At 35.0% G+C, this 18,712-nt stretch overlaps 1 protein-coding gene across 1 annotated transcript in view; it reads left to right on the top strand.

The window, feature by feature from the left end:
* SLIT1 (slit guidance ligand 1) overlaps window positions 1-18,712 on the top strand; it is a 503,550-nt gene that overhangs the window by 465,759 nt on the left and 19,079 nt on the right. The window contains exons 29-31 of the mRNA XM_053692504.1: window positions 9,754-9,893; window positions 12,355-12,448; window positions 12,687-12,824. Of these exons, the coding sequence (XP_053548479.1) occupies window positions 9,754-9,893; window positions 12,355-12,448; window positions 12,687-12,824 (372 nt within the window). The remainder of the gene's footprint in view (window positions 1-9,753; window positions 9,894-12,354; window positions 12,449-12,686; window positions 12,825-18,712) is intronic.

Below are 18,712 nucleotides of genomic sequence, written 5' to 3'. Positions count from 1 at the left end.
TTGTGCACATGATTTTGTGGTCGATGGTTACAAATGTGAAGTGCACTATAAATGCAACACTTCAACCACTGATCATAAATCAGATTACATTAATGCATCAATGAATATTGGCATAAGTTATACGTATTGCTGAATGTCTTTAAAGGGCAGAACTTTCCTTTTATTTTTTTCATGTATAGACATATTTCTATTTGCAAACAAATACATTTGTATTTTTCAGCTGAAGTAAATGGCAGTTTTTATTTCTATATTCTCTATAGGTAGGTAGTGTTACATAAAGTGACATCAAAGTAAGTGTAAAAAAGGTATTTTGTATTTACATGTAAGTTGCTGTCTACCAACAGAGTCCTAGTTTACATTGAAACAAATAAACTAGTTTTACTTAAAAAAAAAGGTCATGATTCAGATAGAGCATGCAATTTTAAAGTGAAAATAAATCCTAGCGTTTCACAAACGTTAGGATTGACTATTGAAACAAATAAAGGGCACTTTTCATTCATGAAGTATAAGATACTTCATGTAGAAATCTTGTTTATTTGTCTCAACCGATCAGCGACTTGAGCTACTAACAAAGGCCACTGCTAAAATATTTTTTTGCTAAGAGGTGACGTTTTCACCTCTTAGCCAATAGCCGCACTGCTATTGGCTAAGAGGTAAAAACGTCACCTCTTAGGAATTTTTTTTTTTGGCATTTGTTAGCAGCTCAAATCGCCGATTGGTTGAAACAAATAAAGGAGCTTTCTACATGAAGTATCTTATACTTCATGAATGAAAGTGCCCTTTATTTGTTTCAATAGTCAATCCTATTATTAGTTTGGTATCTTCATTTGAAAAAGCTGGAATGTAATCTTACGTGCCGGTTTATTTTTGGTTCAAACTCTGGACAGCGCTTGCTGATTGGTGGCTACACTTAGCCACCAATCAGCAAGCGCTACCCAGGTGCTGAACTAAAGATGGGCCAGCTCTTAAGCTTAGATTCCTGTTTTTTAAAATAAAGATACCAAGAAAACGAAGAAAAATTGATAATAGGACTAAATTAGAAAGTTATTTAAAATTGCATGCTCCAACTGAATCATTAAATAAAATTTGGGGTTAAGTATCCCTTTAAAGGGACATGAAACAAAAAATGTTTCTTTCATGATTCATATAGAGCAGATCATTTTAAACAACTTTCTATTTTACTTCTATTATCAATTTTGCTTCATTCGCTTGGTATTCTTTATTGAAGGAGCAGCAATGCACTACTGGGAGCTAGCTGAGCACATTGGAAGGCCAATGATAAGAGATATATATGTGAAGCCAACAATCAGTAGCAAGCTCCCAGTTCCTGAGTCTACCTAGGTATGCTTTTAAACAAAGGATACCAAGAGAATTAGATTATAGAAGTAAATTTGGAAAGGTGTTTAAAAATTTAAGCTCTATCTGAACCATGGTATAAACATTTTGGTTTCATGTCCCTTTAACCTCTTTCCTAATGCTAAATTTCTTAAAATGTTTTGTATCATACGTATAATTTACATTTTTAGGTTTTAATGTCCAGATAATTTTAAACACTTTAAGATTGTAGCATAAAGTGTTTTATTTTGTGTAGTAAAAGTACTTTGCAATAAACTACCATTATGTATTTGCCCCCTTTTGTTTTTTTCCAAATAAGGAAAGTACCCATTAAAGAACAATTGCTGCAGACAAGGTGTTAATGCATTAAAGGGACACTGACCCCAAAATTTTTCTTTCGTGATTGAGATAGAGCATGCAATTTTAAGCAACTTTCTAATTTACTCCTATTATCAATGTTTATTCTTTCTCTTGCTATCTTTATATGAAAAAGAAGGCATCTAAGCTTTTTTCTTGGTTCAGAACTCTGGACATCAGTTTTTGATTGGTGGATAAATTTATCCACCAATCAGCAAGGACAACCTAGGTTGTTCACCAAAAATGGGCCGGCATCTAAACTTACATTCTTGCATTTCAAATAAAGATACCAAGAGAATAAAGAACATTTGATAATAGGAGTAAATGAAAAAGTTGCTTAAAATGTCATGCTCTATCTGAATCACAAAAGAAAAAATTTGGGTACAGTGTCCCTTTAACACATGTCCACACTCACCTAGTATGTTACTTTGTTGCAGGACAGTAGAAAAATACTTTAATCAAAAGGTATTTACTGTTCGATTTAGTATGAGTGAGCCAGCAGAAGGGCTGATAACCTTATTCAATATACATCTAGTAAATAGTACTTATATGTCAGATTTGAGCACAGAGATGCCTCACAACATTGAAGCAGATTTGAAAACAATAATCTCTTTATCAAATTATTTTATAACCATACCTGCACTAATTGAGTAATTTATGAAATTATATGTTTTATGGAAGTGTAATGAATGCCATAATTCTAAGATCTAATTTAGTTATTTCAGGTTTTCAGTTAAATAGAATTGCAGGGAAGTAATGTAATCGAATGCGCTTGCTGAAAACCTTCTCTTTATCTACAATCTGAAATGAAATGTAGCATTGTACACGTCACAGCATGATAATGTAATATAATGCAAAGTAAAGTATGGATTTGCCCGCCCCATACAAGTGTACATTTACAGTCATACCAACCTGTCCTAGTGACTAGTCAGGAGAATTGCCCTAGCCACCTCCTCTTTATCTATAATCTGAACTGAAACATGGCATAGTACATTCCACTACATGATCTTGTAAGCAAAGTAATTTATTGATTTGCGCTTTCTAGGGCCATAACTACAGGGGTCTCCAAGGTCTCAATTAAGACCAGCCCACACATCTAGGAGGCCCTTCTGGATTTGTAAGCAGTCTGGGCCTTAACATCTAGGGGCCCTATCTCATCCTGCAATCATAAGTGGCCTGGTATAGAAGGCCTGTTGTGGCTTGGGCTTCACCAGAAATGGATGGATTTTTCTTTAGAAATGTGGTGGCAGGGTTCCAAGATTGCTCACAATGTTGTTGTACAGAAAAATATTTGTACAGGAAGTGCATATTTCTGATGGTGGCTAACCAAGGAGTAAGTAATATAAGTAATTCCTCTGTGGCTTATGATTAAGCTTCTGTTGATTACAAATAGCCATAAAGTGGGCTTATGAAATAGGGGACCCTGCCATACCTTTTGCCCTGGGGCCAATGAGGCCTAGCTCTGCCTTTGGCCCATTCCACATAAGGTATACAGTCAAGCTAACCTGTCTTAGGGACTAATCAGGAAAATTACCTGAACCATGGTAATCATTATCTCTGACAGAGGAAGGATACTGTGGAACATCCAACTTTATGTAGCGATGTTGGTGGAATCGGATATTCTAAAGTATTTTGGAAATTAACCGTATTTACCTGGAAGTTTCTGGGGGGACAGGAAAGGTGCTCAGTGTTAAAAAAAAATACAGATGCCCACAAGAAAGCTTCCCCGATATACAGACATGGTTATTAAAAACAGCATATACACAAGTCAAAAGTAAAGCTATCTACATTTAAATTGAAGTATGGGTTTTGTACTTCCTACTAATCCTCACTAGCTGGTAAGAACATCTCACCCTGTATTACTGGTGGAGAGTAGCACGCAAGAACACTCATTTATTCAGGACATGAGGATGAGTTTAAATAAAAAAAATAAAAAAATAAAAACATTTCGAAGTGCCCTCATTAAGATGAAAGAAAAAAGTAAACTACAATATACCTTTAAAGGTCCAAAAATGACATGCTCTGATTTGTTAGAGAATGTAATTTTAGCCTGTGCCAGTCTATGTGTTTAACCACAGTTTCGCGATTGCCACTGCAGATTGGGTTACTGGCTGTTTCTGTTTAGGACCAGCAGTTCTCTGTGGGTGTTGATCAGTACTTTAACTATGTGTGTAACCCTGTTTTTGGTGGTGCTAAAATTATATGCAAAACAAATTAAAGCACGTTTAAATTTATTTTTTTGCCACTATAATACGGTTGCCAACCCTCACTTATTTACAGGGATCTCCCTTATTTACCCAGATTTTTTACAGTCCTTTATTTATCTACTCTTCAACCATTTTTTCTCCCTTATACAAACATATATTTTGACGCTAGTAAGAACCAAAGGTCCATCAAGTCTGCCCAAAATATCCTAAGAGCGTTAACATAACTAGTTTGTAGGATAGCCTTAGGCTTATCCCAGGCATTCTTGAAGTCCCCCACAGTTTTGACTTGACCACCTCTAATGGAAGTTTATTCCAAGAATCAATGACCCTTTCTGTGAAGAAATGCTGATGCCTAATTATTTTCACAATATGTAAAATCTTTATTTCAAATATTTAATATTGCACTCTTGTACTCTTATTTTGTAATCATTTTGATGTATCTAACAGTTTAATGTCTTTACTCCCACTTTACTAACTACTGTATAATTTGTCGACTTGCTATGAGAAATTTCTCAATTCCTTAGTCTCCCTTTATTTTCTGAAAAAAAAGTTGGCAACCCTACAGTATAATGTCCCTTTAAGATGTATCAATATATTTTGGATAATGTCAGGCATGCAGATTTTAGAATCAAAAGACATTCTACATTTTGTCGTCAATCAGAGAATAATGTTTGCATTTTGTATCTTTATTCAAGAAATAATTTTGCTTTTTGCATTATCCAGATCAAACTGGGCTACATCCCACCCAGCAATGTCAACATCAGCCATAGCCGAACATAACCCCCAAAATATGTAATTTTATTCTTAAACGATTCTACAGGAGTTATGGGGATTTTATCTTCTATTTCATAAGGAAGTGCTCCGACTGACAGCATTGCTAAATAGTCATAAGTTGTGTCTACAAATACAATAAAAATAGATTCTTTACTGGCTCATAAACCATTTCCCCCCCGAGTTTCTATGGTGATATATATAGTGTTAGGTTTGCGGATTAAGTAACACTAAAATATTATATGCTTTTCAAGCTGAATGCTAATTGTTTGGCGTACAATTCATTTCTAAGCTCAAATCACCTTGAATATAACAAATATATATATATATATATATATATATATATATATATATATATATATATATATATATATATATATTTGTTTGCTTAGCAAATAACAATATTAATACATTTATGAATATGGTATGGTGCATCAGATATTAAAAAAAAAAAAGTTTCAGGACCCTGGTAAAACAAATTTAATTATTCCCATATTCGTAGTGAAATGTATTATGAAAAAGTCCAATTCTTTACTTTACAAAATCACCTCTCCCTCATCCCCCCTCCCTGCCACTCTCAACTTTTTTTTCTGCAGCATAGAGAGCCCCCCTGCAGCGATAGGCCACCCACCCATTTCAATTCATAACTTTGGATCTAATCCATAGAAATACTGTAATATCAGTGCAGATTTTGTTAGAAACCCTTAATATAGTACCATAAAACCAACCAATACTGAGAGGTTTGCATACTGCAGTATCTTAGTTCCTAAGAACTAAGGTGATAAGGTGTATCAGCATAACTTATTTTGAAAACAATAAAATATGTACAAATAAATATATAGAACTACTGTAACAATTTAGTTACTAAGGGGATTTATAACATTTATTTTACATACATTTTTTTAAAAATACATATGATTGTATTTCTTGTATTTATGCTGTAACCCCCTCATTTAATATATTCTTTGCATTGTCTTCTGTTGTATGTCCCTTCACAAAAAAAGATCTTCACTAATGAAAGATTGTCAGTGTCTTTGTATATTTACATTCTAAATTGTATATTTTTTTTATTTCTATCTATAGAGCAGCAGATTCACCTATAATTACTGTGATTTGCTTTTTAGTTCATATGCATCTAAACTGACAGCATTTCCCATTACCCAACTACCACTTTAAGTCCAGCCTTTCAAATAAGGATACCCACTTTTAACATATTCACTGCATTTCATGATTCCCTAGAAGATAATTAGCTGCCAAAAATAAATCTTAGTCAAGGAAAGAGACCAGAGAATTGGGTTATTTGAAAATTATGTTGAATCAAGTAGCAGAAATGACCAGACCTGCTTCTAAGAGCCTAAAATTACCAGATGTAAAAAAATAAAATGGTAAATGGCCTCTTATTCTGTCTCCTTGACAACCAAGCATCTTTACAATAGGCCTATATTTTCCTTTGGGGTTTGCAGAGGCATTCAATCAAACCATTTACTCTTCACAGCTTTCAACCTGAACATAAATGTTTCTAAGCTGCTTTTTTTTCTCTCCTTTATTTTGGAAATTTACAGAGAGTAGATTCTATTTTAAATAAAAGCAGAAGCATCAACAGAAAATGATGGATAGTTCAAATGTGAACACCTCTATTATTAAAAAAAAAAATCAAAAGAACTATCTTTTCCAGGCCTATTTTAAAAGCATTTAGGTTTCTGTGACACAATGAGGTACAAAAGATGATTTATTTACTTCATATATCGTCACCAAACATTCAAGTGTTTGTGAAAAATAAGAAAGACACGTAAACACTTAGTTCATCGCTACATAGGAAATGGTTCCTTGCTTTACTGCGTGTTGCAAAATACAAGTTAAAAGAAAAGATTAAAAAAAAAACCCTTTCTTAGTTAATCTTTATTTGCATTTTGCAACTTATACAGTATTTTTATTTGAAAATTATTATTATTGACTTATCTTACCAAAATTTCAGTACCTTTTTTATATATATATATATATATATATATATATATATATATATATATATATATATATATATATATATATATACATATATATATATATATATATATAGAGAGAGAGAGAGAGAGAGAGAGAGAGATAAGATGAGTACAGCTGCTCTTCCTACAGGCTCATCCCTTTTAAATGGGCATTTTCTCAAGAACAATTATTTAAGGTTTCAATGAGCAAAAACAGATTTTCAGATGAAAAAATAACCTAAAGGAGCAATTTCCTATACATTTAATAATATTCTGCAGCTGGTATTAAAAAAACATTGAAACCAGATTAAAGGGACATGAAACGCAAAACATTTATTTCATGATTCAGATACAGCATATGGTTTTAAACAAATTTCCAATTTACTTCTATTACCAAATGTTCTTCATTCTCGTGGTATCCTTAGTGAAAGGAGCAGCAGTGCACAACTGGTGAGCTAGCGGGAACACATTGGCTGAGCCAGTATCAAAAGACATATATGTACAGCCACCAATCACCAGCTAGCTCCCAGTAGCAGTTTGCTGCTCCTGAACCTACCTAAATATGCTTTCCAGCAAGGAATACAATGAGAATGAAAGAAAATTGATAATATAAGTAAATTGGAATGTTGTTTAAAATTGTATGGTCTTTCTGTATCTTGAAAGAAAACTGTTGGGTTTCATTTCGCTTAAAGGAAAAACTATTTTACGGTACAGTGTCATAGAATGCAACAGTTTATGTAATTCTCTTTGGAAGGAATGTTTCATAGTTTTGTACCTTTTAACAAATGAAATAAAGTATATTGCATCCAGGAGTAGGGAAAATCAATATACAGAATATTTTTTTTTTTATCAATATCCACTATATTCTATTGAAAGCAAATTCAGACGTTTTGTTATGGTTTATGAGACAGACAGGCTTTATTATAAAGATTGCATGCACATTGCTGTGGCAAATCTTACACAGAAGTTGCCATGGTTTCTCCTTTACTGAAAACATATTTATATAAGACCTGGAAAGTTTGTTGTAATGCAAATATTATTATACAATGTGAAAGAGATGGATTTTTGTCATAGTTAAAGGGACATAAAACAAAAAAATGTACATGAAAATTAAAGTATTTCTGTTTTGAATAGAAGCTTTTTTGCAAGACACACAAATTAGTAAAAAAAATGTTTCTAGAAAAACTGTTTCAATTATAGCTTTTACTGTGCACAGAGCATATGTGCATGTATGTTGTGCACACTCATTCAAGCACTGCACCTGCTCAAAGAGTACATGCACTGATCGGCCACAACATTAAAACCCCCTGCCTTACATCGTGTAGGTCCCCCTCGTGCTGTCAAAACAGCTCTGATGCGTCAAGCCATGGACTCCACAAGACCTGAATGTGTCCTGTGTGGTCTGGCACCAAGACATTATCCGCAGATCCTTTAGGTCCTGCAAGTTGCGAGGTGGGGCCTTCATGGATCGTATTTGTTGTTCCAACACATCCCTCAGATGCTCAATCGGATTGAGATCTGAGGAATTTGGAGGCCAAGGCAACCCCTTGAACTCTTTGTCAAGTAACTCAAACCATTCCTGAACAAGTGTGGCATGGTACATTATCCTGCTGAAAGAGGCCACTGCCAGCAGGGAACATCATTGCCATGAAAGGGTGTACATGGTCTGCAACAATCTTTATTAAGGTGGTACGTGTCAAAGTAATATCCACATAAATGCCAGGATCCAAGGTTTCCCAGCAGAAACCCAGGCAAAAGACGCACCTGGCCATCCACCTGATCTAAAAGAAAAAGTGATTCATCAGACCAGACAGCCTTCTTCCATTGCTCCATGGTCCAGTTCTGATGCTCACGTCCCCATTGAAGGCACTTTTGGAGGTGGACAGGGGTCATCATTGGTGTTCTGACACCTTTCTATTATGGCCAGCATTATTTTTTTTATAAATATCAGCTACAGTAGCTCTTCTGTGTGATCAGACCAGATGGGCTAGCCTTCACTTCCCACGTGCATCAATGAGCCTTGGGCGCCCATGACCCTGACGCCCGTTAACCGGTTGTCCCTCCTTTCACCACTTTTGGTAGGTACTAACCACTGCATACAGGGAACACTCCACAAGACTTTCAGTTTTAGAGATGCTCTGACTCAGTCATCACTATTTGGCTCCTGTCAAAGTCACTCAGATCTTTTCGCTTGCCCATTTTTCCTGCTTCCAACACATGAAATTCAAGAACTGACTGTTCACTTGCTGCCTAATAAATCCCACCCCTTGACAGGTGCCATTGTGGCAATATAATCAATGTTATTCACTTCACCTGTCAGTGGTTTTAATGTTGTGGCTGAATAGTGTATCACAGTGATTTTTAACCTTTTTTTTGCCGTGGCACACTTTTTTTACATTAAAAAATCCTGTGGCACACCACCATCCCAAAATTTAAAAAAAAATCACACATTGTAGCCGAATACAGCATATATATATATACACATACACACAAACACACACATACTGTATGTATTGTGCTGTTATGCCATGCCTCCTACAAACTACCCCTGCACTGGGAGTAAAAAACAAGCAAAGTTTAAAAAATATGTCACACTGTTGTCAGTCTGCCGTGGCACACCTGAGGATCTCTCATGGCACACTAGTGTGCCACGGCACACTGGTTGAAAAACACTGGTGTATCACATCAGCAGTGACCGCTGGTCTGTTGTTCAAATACAGATGCTCTGGGCTTATGTACATATGCTTTGTGCAAAGTACAAATTATCAATATAACTTTTACAAGAAGCATGTATATTGGGATTTTTTTTTGCCACTATATATGTTCGTTGATGTGCTGTAACAAACCTCACAACATTTGTGGCTACTCGACAGGTAGAGGGGAATGTCACCGCTTTGCGGGCAGGATCATGGTGGAAGGGATGGGGTTATGGGCATATCTGGGCAGTCTACGGGTGGGTCTAAGGGAATTTCTGCAAGTAGGGACATATGGCTGTCTCATAGGGACAGTGGGACAGAGCTCAGAATTAGGGACTGTCCCTCTCAAATAGGGACAGATGGGAAGACTGCTTTAACAATCGCTTCTGACCTCTGACCCATCAGGTGCACCTGTGCTGAGGGATTCGAAGGACTAACATGTGCTGTGAACAAAGATGACTGCAAATACAGTGACTGTGAAAACGGAGGCAGCTGTATAGATGGAATAAATAATTATACCTGCTTATGTCCTGCGCAGTACACAGGTATTTATTTATATTACAGATTCTGTTGTTTAGGAACTGAACACTTTACTGCAATTCACAGTAATAAATATTGTACTAGGCCTGTAGTCTTTTATATTCTACTGTTGTTGTTATTATATATATAAAATATATATATATATATATATATATATAGTTTATAAAAAGATATAACGTATATATATATTTATATATTTTTTATTATTTTTATTTATTAATTTTAAACTGGGGTGTGTAAACAAGTTAGTATAGCCGCACGTTTCCATATGGTCTGAAAATAGCCAGAAAATAGGAAATAACATTGCAAACTCATATCCAGTCTCACCCATATCTGCTGTGTAGATTTAAAATGATTTACCAATAAAGTTTATGCAAGTGCCTAAATGTTATCACAGGGTATAAATATGTTTGCATGGTAACAAGGTAGTGGGAATTATCATTTTGAATATCTCTGAAATGTGATGTAGTTAAATACTATTGGAAAATGCTCCCCTTTGTAGAGACCCTTGTGAGTCTCTGAGGGAGGAGATGACACTTAGATTATAGTCACAGTGCTCTTTTAACTATTGGACGTTAGCAATGAATTCTCTAATATAGGGATGTCTGAGTGTCAGGGCACTTTTGGCCAAAGAGCATTGTGATGGAAGTCCAGAGAGTGGTTACTGGTTAGTCCCTAACAGCAGCAGCAGGGGATCATAGCAAGAGAGAACAAAAACATTTTTATTCATCTGTACAAAACCACAGAAACTGCAGGAGAAGATTATGTAGCGCTTACTAACACGTTCTAAATAAGTAGAAATAAAGCTGAATCCAGCTGGAAAAGTACTTAGTATTTACACGATAGAAACTTAATCACACGTCCAGTTTTCTGTGTGGAGCTAGAGAGGGGGACATTAATAAGGAATGTGCCTGACAGAAGAGACAAAGGCCTCTATTTAACAAAGTCTGGCGGGCCTGATCCGACAGTGCGGATCAGGTCCGCCAGACCTCGCTGAATACAAGAGCTGCTGGTGCAATGCCGCCCCCTGCAGACTCGCGGCCATTCGGCCACCAGCAGAGAGGTGTCAATCAACCCGATCGTACTCTATCGGGTTGAATTCCGGCGATGTCTTTGTGACCGCTGCTTCATAACTGCTGTTTCTGGCGAGTCTGCAGGCTCGCCAGAAACACGGGACATCAAGCTCCATTCGGAGCTTGATAGATAGGCCCCAATGAGATAAAGCTTGGAAACTGTGATAATCCCATTAAATGCAAGACAATGGAGCTTCCTATATATAATAAATATATATATGTATCTGTGTGTGTGTGTTTGTATGTGTATATATGTATATATATGTGTATATATATATATACATATATACACATACACACAGTTCTATGTATAACAGATATATATATATATATATATATATATATATATATATATATATATATATACAGGTAGCTATCAGTTTACGCCGGGGTTAGGTTCCAGAAGGAATGGTTGTAAATTGAAACAGTTGTAAATTGAAACCCAGTTTATAATGTAAGTCAATGGTGAGAGAGTTAGGTTCCAGGCCCCTCTCAAAATTGTCATAAGTAACACCTAATACATTATTGTTAAAGCTTTGAAATGAAGACTTTAAATGCTACACAGCATTATAAACCTAATAAAATAATCACACAACACAGAATATATAATTGAACTAAGTTAAATGAACAAAAACATTTGCTAAACAGCATTATAAACCTAATAAAATAATCACACAACACAGACTTCACTTGCATTTTTCTGCAAACAGTTCTTTCTATGCATTCCAATCTGGACTGATTTATAGACAGGAATATCTTGTTCCTTTGAAATCTGCTCGATAGCTCAGGTCTGGTTAAACTGATTAATTTCAGCTTGCTTGGCTTTGCTGCAACACAAGTGGACAGCTCCACCTACTGGCTATTTTAATATATGCACTGCTTCTCAATGCTTTTCAATAGCAGTCACATGACTGGGAAAAAAGGTTGTTATTCTGAAACGGTGTAAAATTGAACCGTTGTAAACCGAGGGCCACCTGTATATATATATATATATATATATATATATATATATATATATATATATATATATATATATATATATATATATATATATATATATATATACATATATATATATATACACACACACACAGTTATATGTATAACAGATATATATATATATATATAATTTTATATATATATACTGTATATACACATATATACCGTATATAAAATTATATATATATCTGTTATACATATAACTGTGTGTATGCGTATGTGTATATGTATATATATTATATATAAACATTTTTGACCTGCTAAATGTTATCTTATATTTTTTTAGAAATTAAAACTTTAAATTCAGTAGTTAAATGTTTATTTATTTATGTGTCTGTTTAACATGATGTAGATGTTTATCTTATATGTGTTTATTCTCCTTTTCCTCTTTCAGGGGAATATTGTGAGCACTTGGTGGATTTTTGTTCTGCAGAAATGAATCCTTGTCAATTTAATTCCAAATGCATTGCAACTGCAGATGGGCCAAAGTAAGTACATTTCCATCAGTGCTAACAACCTTAGTTCCCTGTAATAATGGAATGTAGTCTTCAGCAGATGTATATAATGGCACTTTAATATGTCACATCTTAATGGAACCCGATTTTGTGGCTACTGGGAAAAAACCCACATGACTTCAGTTTAAAGTTATTTCATAGGTATCACTGATCTAAATGAAATAAAACAGACTTCCTTGGTGATAAGTAATTTGCTTGTTTTGCTTGTTAGGTGTGAGTGTGCTCCAGGCTACACAGGAGATAACTGCAGTCTAAATTACGATGACTGCAAGGACCATCGCTGCCAGAACAATGCGCAGTGCGTGGATGAGGTCAATGGCTATTCATGTATCTGCATGGAGGGCTTCAGGTAAAATAATGAGATGCTTCAGGAGAAAGTTAATAATTAACAATATTTGTATAAATGTAAATTACAAGCATTATAGTAACACCAAACTCAAAATTACATTTTCATGATGCAGATAGAGCACACGATTTTAAACATCTTTCTGAATCCCTTTCACAATCTATATGCGCACAATCTTTTTATATGCACACTTTCTGAGGCACCCACTCCTACTGAGCATGTGCAAGCGTTCACAGAATATGTGCATTTTATAATTGGCTGATGGATGTCACATGATGCAGTGGGAAGGAAAATAAAACTAACTGTGAAATCTTCAACTCATGTGGATTTCAAACTAAGTTCTTTTGAATTGTCTTTTTATTGTGAATTTATTGATTATGCTATTCTATGTTTAGTGATTCTTTGAGAACTATTAAAGAGACACAAAATTTAAAATTTAAATCTCTGTCAAAAAAAAGTTTAATTATGCACAGTAACAAGAAAAAAATGTGCACCTCCATTATTAATTGTGTGCCTGCTTTTCCTATAATTGCATTTTTACCACTGCCTACAAAAGGCCCTGCAGTATTCAGATTCCAGTAATTGTATGATCTATACAAGAGCTTATTTATATTTATCCCTAATTAGCAGATAAGATAATCAACATTGGATAGACTTTCCAAGGGATTTATCCCTGGACTACAAAACACTAGAAATACAAAAATACTTAAAAATTGTTTTTTAAATAATTTATTTGTATGCAGTTTTGTGTTGCAGTGTCTTATTGCTACTATATATGAGTAAAACTTATTTTAATGTTAATTTATTTGGTATACCCTGTGTAATTATAATCCCGTATCACATCTCTGTCCTAGGTAGTTGTTTGGATAAGTGTTTGATAGTACAATAAACCATTTTTCAAACTGGAGCCATTTTAATTTACAAGAATTTTGGGGTGTTTTCAAATAAGTTTTCACTGTGACCACCTGTCAAATACATTGCAGTGAAAATCATCTCCATTGGTACTATTCAAACCCAAGAAAAACAATTTTCTTACACGATTGGTCTTATATTACTCTCTTAGAAACTCATTTAGCCTGTTTTGCACAGCATATAATACAAAATATGTGCATAAATACAAAAATCGATGTTCATGAAATCAAACACGCATGACAGTAATAATGAATCAATCTTTGCATGACATTCTCCTTTCCTATTGGCTGCTTATATTTTGGTTTAAAGATCTGTGAAAAGCCTGCAAAATCCCCTGCGTCTTATAGGTTTATCCAATGCAAATGTAGGAAACATAGATTTCCTAATTTAACAGATATGTAAAACAGACATGATAACTTATTCAAACAAACCAGCTTCTAATGTATGGGAATAGCTGTGGCAAGAAAGCCAAAATATCCTTTTTGAGTTAAAAATGATTGTACATTAAACTCCCAGTTAACCGGTACCCATGGGGATTGGTAGATTCCGGATTAGTGTAGTTTCTGGTTGCTTGAGAGTTACTATTAAAAATAGGCCTAACTAGTTCTATAACCCATACTATACAATAAAAGCTGTATTTACTTGATGTTAATATTTAAATACAGTAAATAAAAGCATATTATTAATTAATATTAATGCGGCCTCCGTTCAGTTCCGGGCACCCAGTGGCAGAGTGATGTCTAATTCTCAGACTGCCTTGTGCTTCCAAGAGCAGTTATGTAGGGTCTGGGGGCATTAAAAGGGATTGCTTTCACCTTTGAGAGCCCACTATAGAGAAACAAAGCTGCAGAGCAAAGTTAGTGTTAATTTTAATGTACAGTATCTTTGATTTTTTTTCTGGTTGCTTGAGAGTTTTGGTTGCTATAGTTCTGGTTAACTGAGAGTTTACTGTATGTTGAATTTTAAAAGAAAACTAAAATCAACATTAAACTTTCATGATTCAGAAAGAGAATGCAATTTTTTAAAGAAAAAAACTTTCCAATTTACTTCCATAATCAAATGTGCACATTTTTTTTATATGTATACTTTATGAGGCACCAGATCCTGCTAAGCATGTGCAAGCATTCATTGGCTGACAGCTGTCACATGATACAAGGGGCAGGGAAAATAGAATTACCGTTGAAATTTACCGGTTAAAATCTACTCATCAATTGAAATTCAAACTGTTATTGAATTGTTTTTATTGTGCATTTGTTTATTATGCAATTCTACTGTATTTAATTGCCCTTTAAAAATGTAATTAACCCATAATGAGCAAAAGGGAAACAATGCATTTAAATAAAAACAAGACTAATGGATAGAATTGTTGTCAGATTAATTTAGGATGTCACTGATTAAAGAAAAATGTCTGGCATAATGCTGATAACTTGTGTTTTTTCAGCACTTAAAGGGACACTGAAGATAGAAGATAGAGCATGCAATTTTAAGCAACTTTCTAATTTACTTCTATTATCAATTTTTCTTCGTTCTCTTGCTATGTTTATTTGAAAAAGAAGGCATCTAAGCTTTTTTTTTTTGGTTTAGAACTCTGGACAGCACTTTTTTATTGGTGGATGAATTTATCCACTAATCAGCAACGACAACCCAGGTTGTTCACCAAAAATGGGCTGGCATCCAAACTTACATACTTGCATTTCAAATAAAGATACCAAGATAATGAAGAAAATTTGATAACAGGAGTAAATTAGATAGTTGCTTAAAATTTCATGCTCTATCTGAATCACGAAAGAAAAAAATTGGGTTCTGTGTCCCTTTAAGTCACCTCTAGGGATGAGCGAATATTTTGCAACATTCAAAATTTAAAATGAATTTTTATACATTCATCCGTTCGAATCACATGTTTATCAAACATTCTAACATTCTAATTTTGAATATTATTTTGGAATTTTAATTAACATTTGGTAATATTTGTTTGAATATTCAAATTTTATGTATGCTTTCTGTTAGCTATAACATTCAATTTCAAATTAGTTTATGCGATTCGAAATGTCAACATTTGATTCAAATGAATGTATGCGATTCCAAATTTCAACATTCGATTTTGAATGAACACATTTGAAAGTGTATATTTTAGCTATTATGAACATTCAAAATTGAAAACCAACATTTGATTTGAAAGCAAAATTTGAAAACAAAAGCAACATTCGTAAATAACATTTGATTTTCTAATTTTAAAGAAATTTCGATCTCATCGATATTCAATTGTGTGAAACGAATATACAAAGGAATATTCGTTCTAACATTGGAATGCTACATTTGAATCAGCAGAGACCTGTGAAATGCCTCTGATTGCATGCTGGGTGTAGAATCATTTGAAAATCTAAATGTGTAGCTGCAAAGTGGGACAGACCATGAAAGTAAAAATTAAACTTTCATGAGTCAAGTGGAGCACAATAGTATGATATTTAAAGGGACATTCCAGCCAAAATTGGAATCCACATTGATGAATTTCAGTTTTGAATAGAATCTTTTTTTTTTTTTATTATCTTTTTACAAAGACAGAGAAGGACAATATTATACCACATATAAAAACACGTGTCACAGTGAATACACATAAAAAAAAAAAAAAAATACAACTGTGTAGGTATAAAACAAGAAAGAGGAGTGTCTATTATATCATTCTAGTCCATCAAAATTATCTTAAGACACATGTGTTTACATCAATTATCAGTGCAAATAAGGTGTAACAAATACTGAAGAAATACATAAAATAACCTGTGAAACCTTTGTATATTGATTAGTCCATCCTTGTCTCGTGGATTTTCCCCCCTTTCCCCCCCCCCCCCCCCCCTGTTGGGCAAGGCAACTCCTATCGGCCTAGGGAAAAAAAAAAAAAATTATTATAATAATTATAAAAATATATAATATAAAAATTATTATAATAATTGTCCTCCCCCCCGTCTCCCACTCCCCCCCTTTCCTCCCCCTCAGCCAGCTCATTCGGTGCCCGTCACCCATTCTTCGGGGAAGTGACCCGCTAGGACATTAATCTGGACAAAATCCGAATCTCTAACAGGTTTAATTAATTTTTTTTGGTGCGGTAACGGCAAGGATCTTAAAAATGGCTCCCATTTTTTAAAAAATGCTCCTAAATATTTATCTTGTGGGAATGGCATATTACACTGTTCTGATATAAATTGGTTGCATAGCGCCAGTTTAAGTTGGGCCATAGTGGGGGCCCGTAATGCTTTCCATGCTTTAAAAATGTGAGCCCGCGCAGTTAGTATAATAGTATTTATCAGGCTATAGTTCTTATTGATACCCTGGAATTTTACTAAAAAGAAAATTTCAATTGGGCAAAGTTTGTGCTCCAATTTCAAAACCATCATCATCCAAAATGTAATTTTTCCCCAATATTGAAATATTTTAGGGCAGCTCCATAGACAGTGAAATAAGTCTGCCCCTGAGGCTGAGCATCTGGAGCAAAGCACCCTTGTTTTGTACCATTTAGAGAGGGTCCCAGGTGTAAGGTATCTCTGCAGCCCAATTTTTATCTGCGACTCTCTCCAAACCGTCGGAACCCAGCCCTGCTGTGCTATTTTAAAGCTCCCAACTATGATCTCATCGTCAATTTCTGGAAATAGGACAGACCACCTATCGACCATTTCGTTAATTTGCAACTTTGATGCTTTCTGATTTACTACAGAATATAAAGGCGTAATGGCATAAGCTCCTGCTGCATATATAGTAATCATGGGCTGTAATTCTCCCCTAGTCCAATTATCCCCATATTTTGTGTACAGCTCCCTGAGAAAGTGCCTGAGTTGAAGATAGGCATAGAACTCGTGTGTCCCTAACGCGTATCGTGTCGCAATTTCTTGGAATGTAACTACCTGTCCCTCTGCGTCTCGCATTTGGCTCAGATACCGAAGGCCCTTTACCTCCCAGTTTCTAAATATCTGATTATAAAGGCCAGGGCTGAATTCTGGGTTACCTGTTATGGGTAGATATTGCGAGACATAGGGTGAAATATCCAGTTCTGCGCATAATTTTTGCCAGGCCGTAATAATATTTTTGTATGTGCCAAGGTAAAATATATTGGAGGGCAATGACGTGAGAGGGCAATGTAGTAGAGCTTTTAACTGGAAGGGGGTCACTGCCTGAGATTCCCATAAAAAAGATGTGAACTGCTCTTTCTCGGTTAGCCAATCTAAAGCGAGTCTCGCTATGGTAACCAGGTTATATATGCGAATATTAGGAAGCGCTAGGCCAGCTGACAATTTGGAATTCATAAGTTTAAGGGAGGCAATTCGTGGTCTCTTACCATTCCATAGAAATTTCGCACAGGCTTTATTGTACATGATAATGTCTTTTTTGTGCAGGAGCCACGGAATGTTTTGTAACACATAGAGAATTTTCGGGAAGATAACCGATTTAATCAGAGTCACCCTGGCAGTTAAAGAGATTGGTAACCTAGCCCATTCATCAAGTTTTCTCCTGCAAGAGTCCAAAACTATTCTATGATTTAATCTATACCATTCCTCAGAGTTTCTAGAAAGGTGTAAGCCCAGATAAGTAATCTGGGTGACTTCCCGAAAAGGGTGTTTCATATATGATGACAAATTTTTATGTAACCACATTAATTCTGATTTGGAAGTATTAATCTTGAACCCAGATATTTCTCCAAACTCTTGAATAACACTTTGTAGAATAGGGAGAGAAACCTTAAGATTAGATAAGAATAATAGGAGATCGTCTGCGTATTGGAGAAGCACCATCTTCTCCTCCGCCCAAGGAATCCCATCCAGCTCTTGTCGTAAACGAATAGCTAAGGGTTCAATACTGAGGTTAAACAGAAAGGGTGAAAGTGGGCAACCTTGTCTAGTGCCTCTGGATAGGTCAAAATATTGTGTAGACGAGTTGTTAATAATCACCGCCGAAGAGGGAGTGCTATAGATTAGGTGAACGTAATTATTAAA

This window comes from Bombina bombina, chromosome 9, assembly GCF_027579735.1.
Source record: "Bombina bombina isolate aBomBom1 chromosome 9, aBomBom1.pri, whole genome shotgun sequence".
Classification (NCBI taxonomy): domain Eukaryota; kingdom Metazoa; phylum Chordata; class Amphibia; order Anura; family Bombinatoridae; genus Bombina; species Bombina bombina.
Note: the sequence above shows the minus strand (reverse complement) of the source record. Positions and strands in the feature narration are given on the sequence as shown.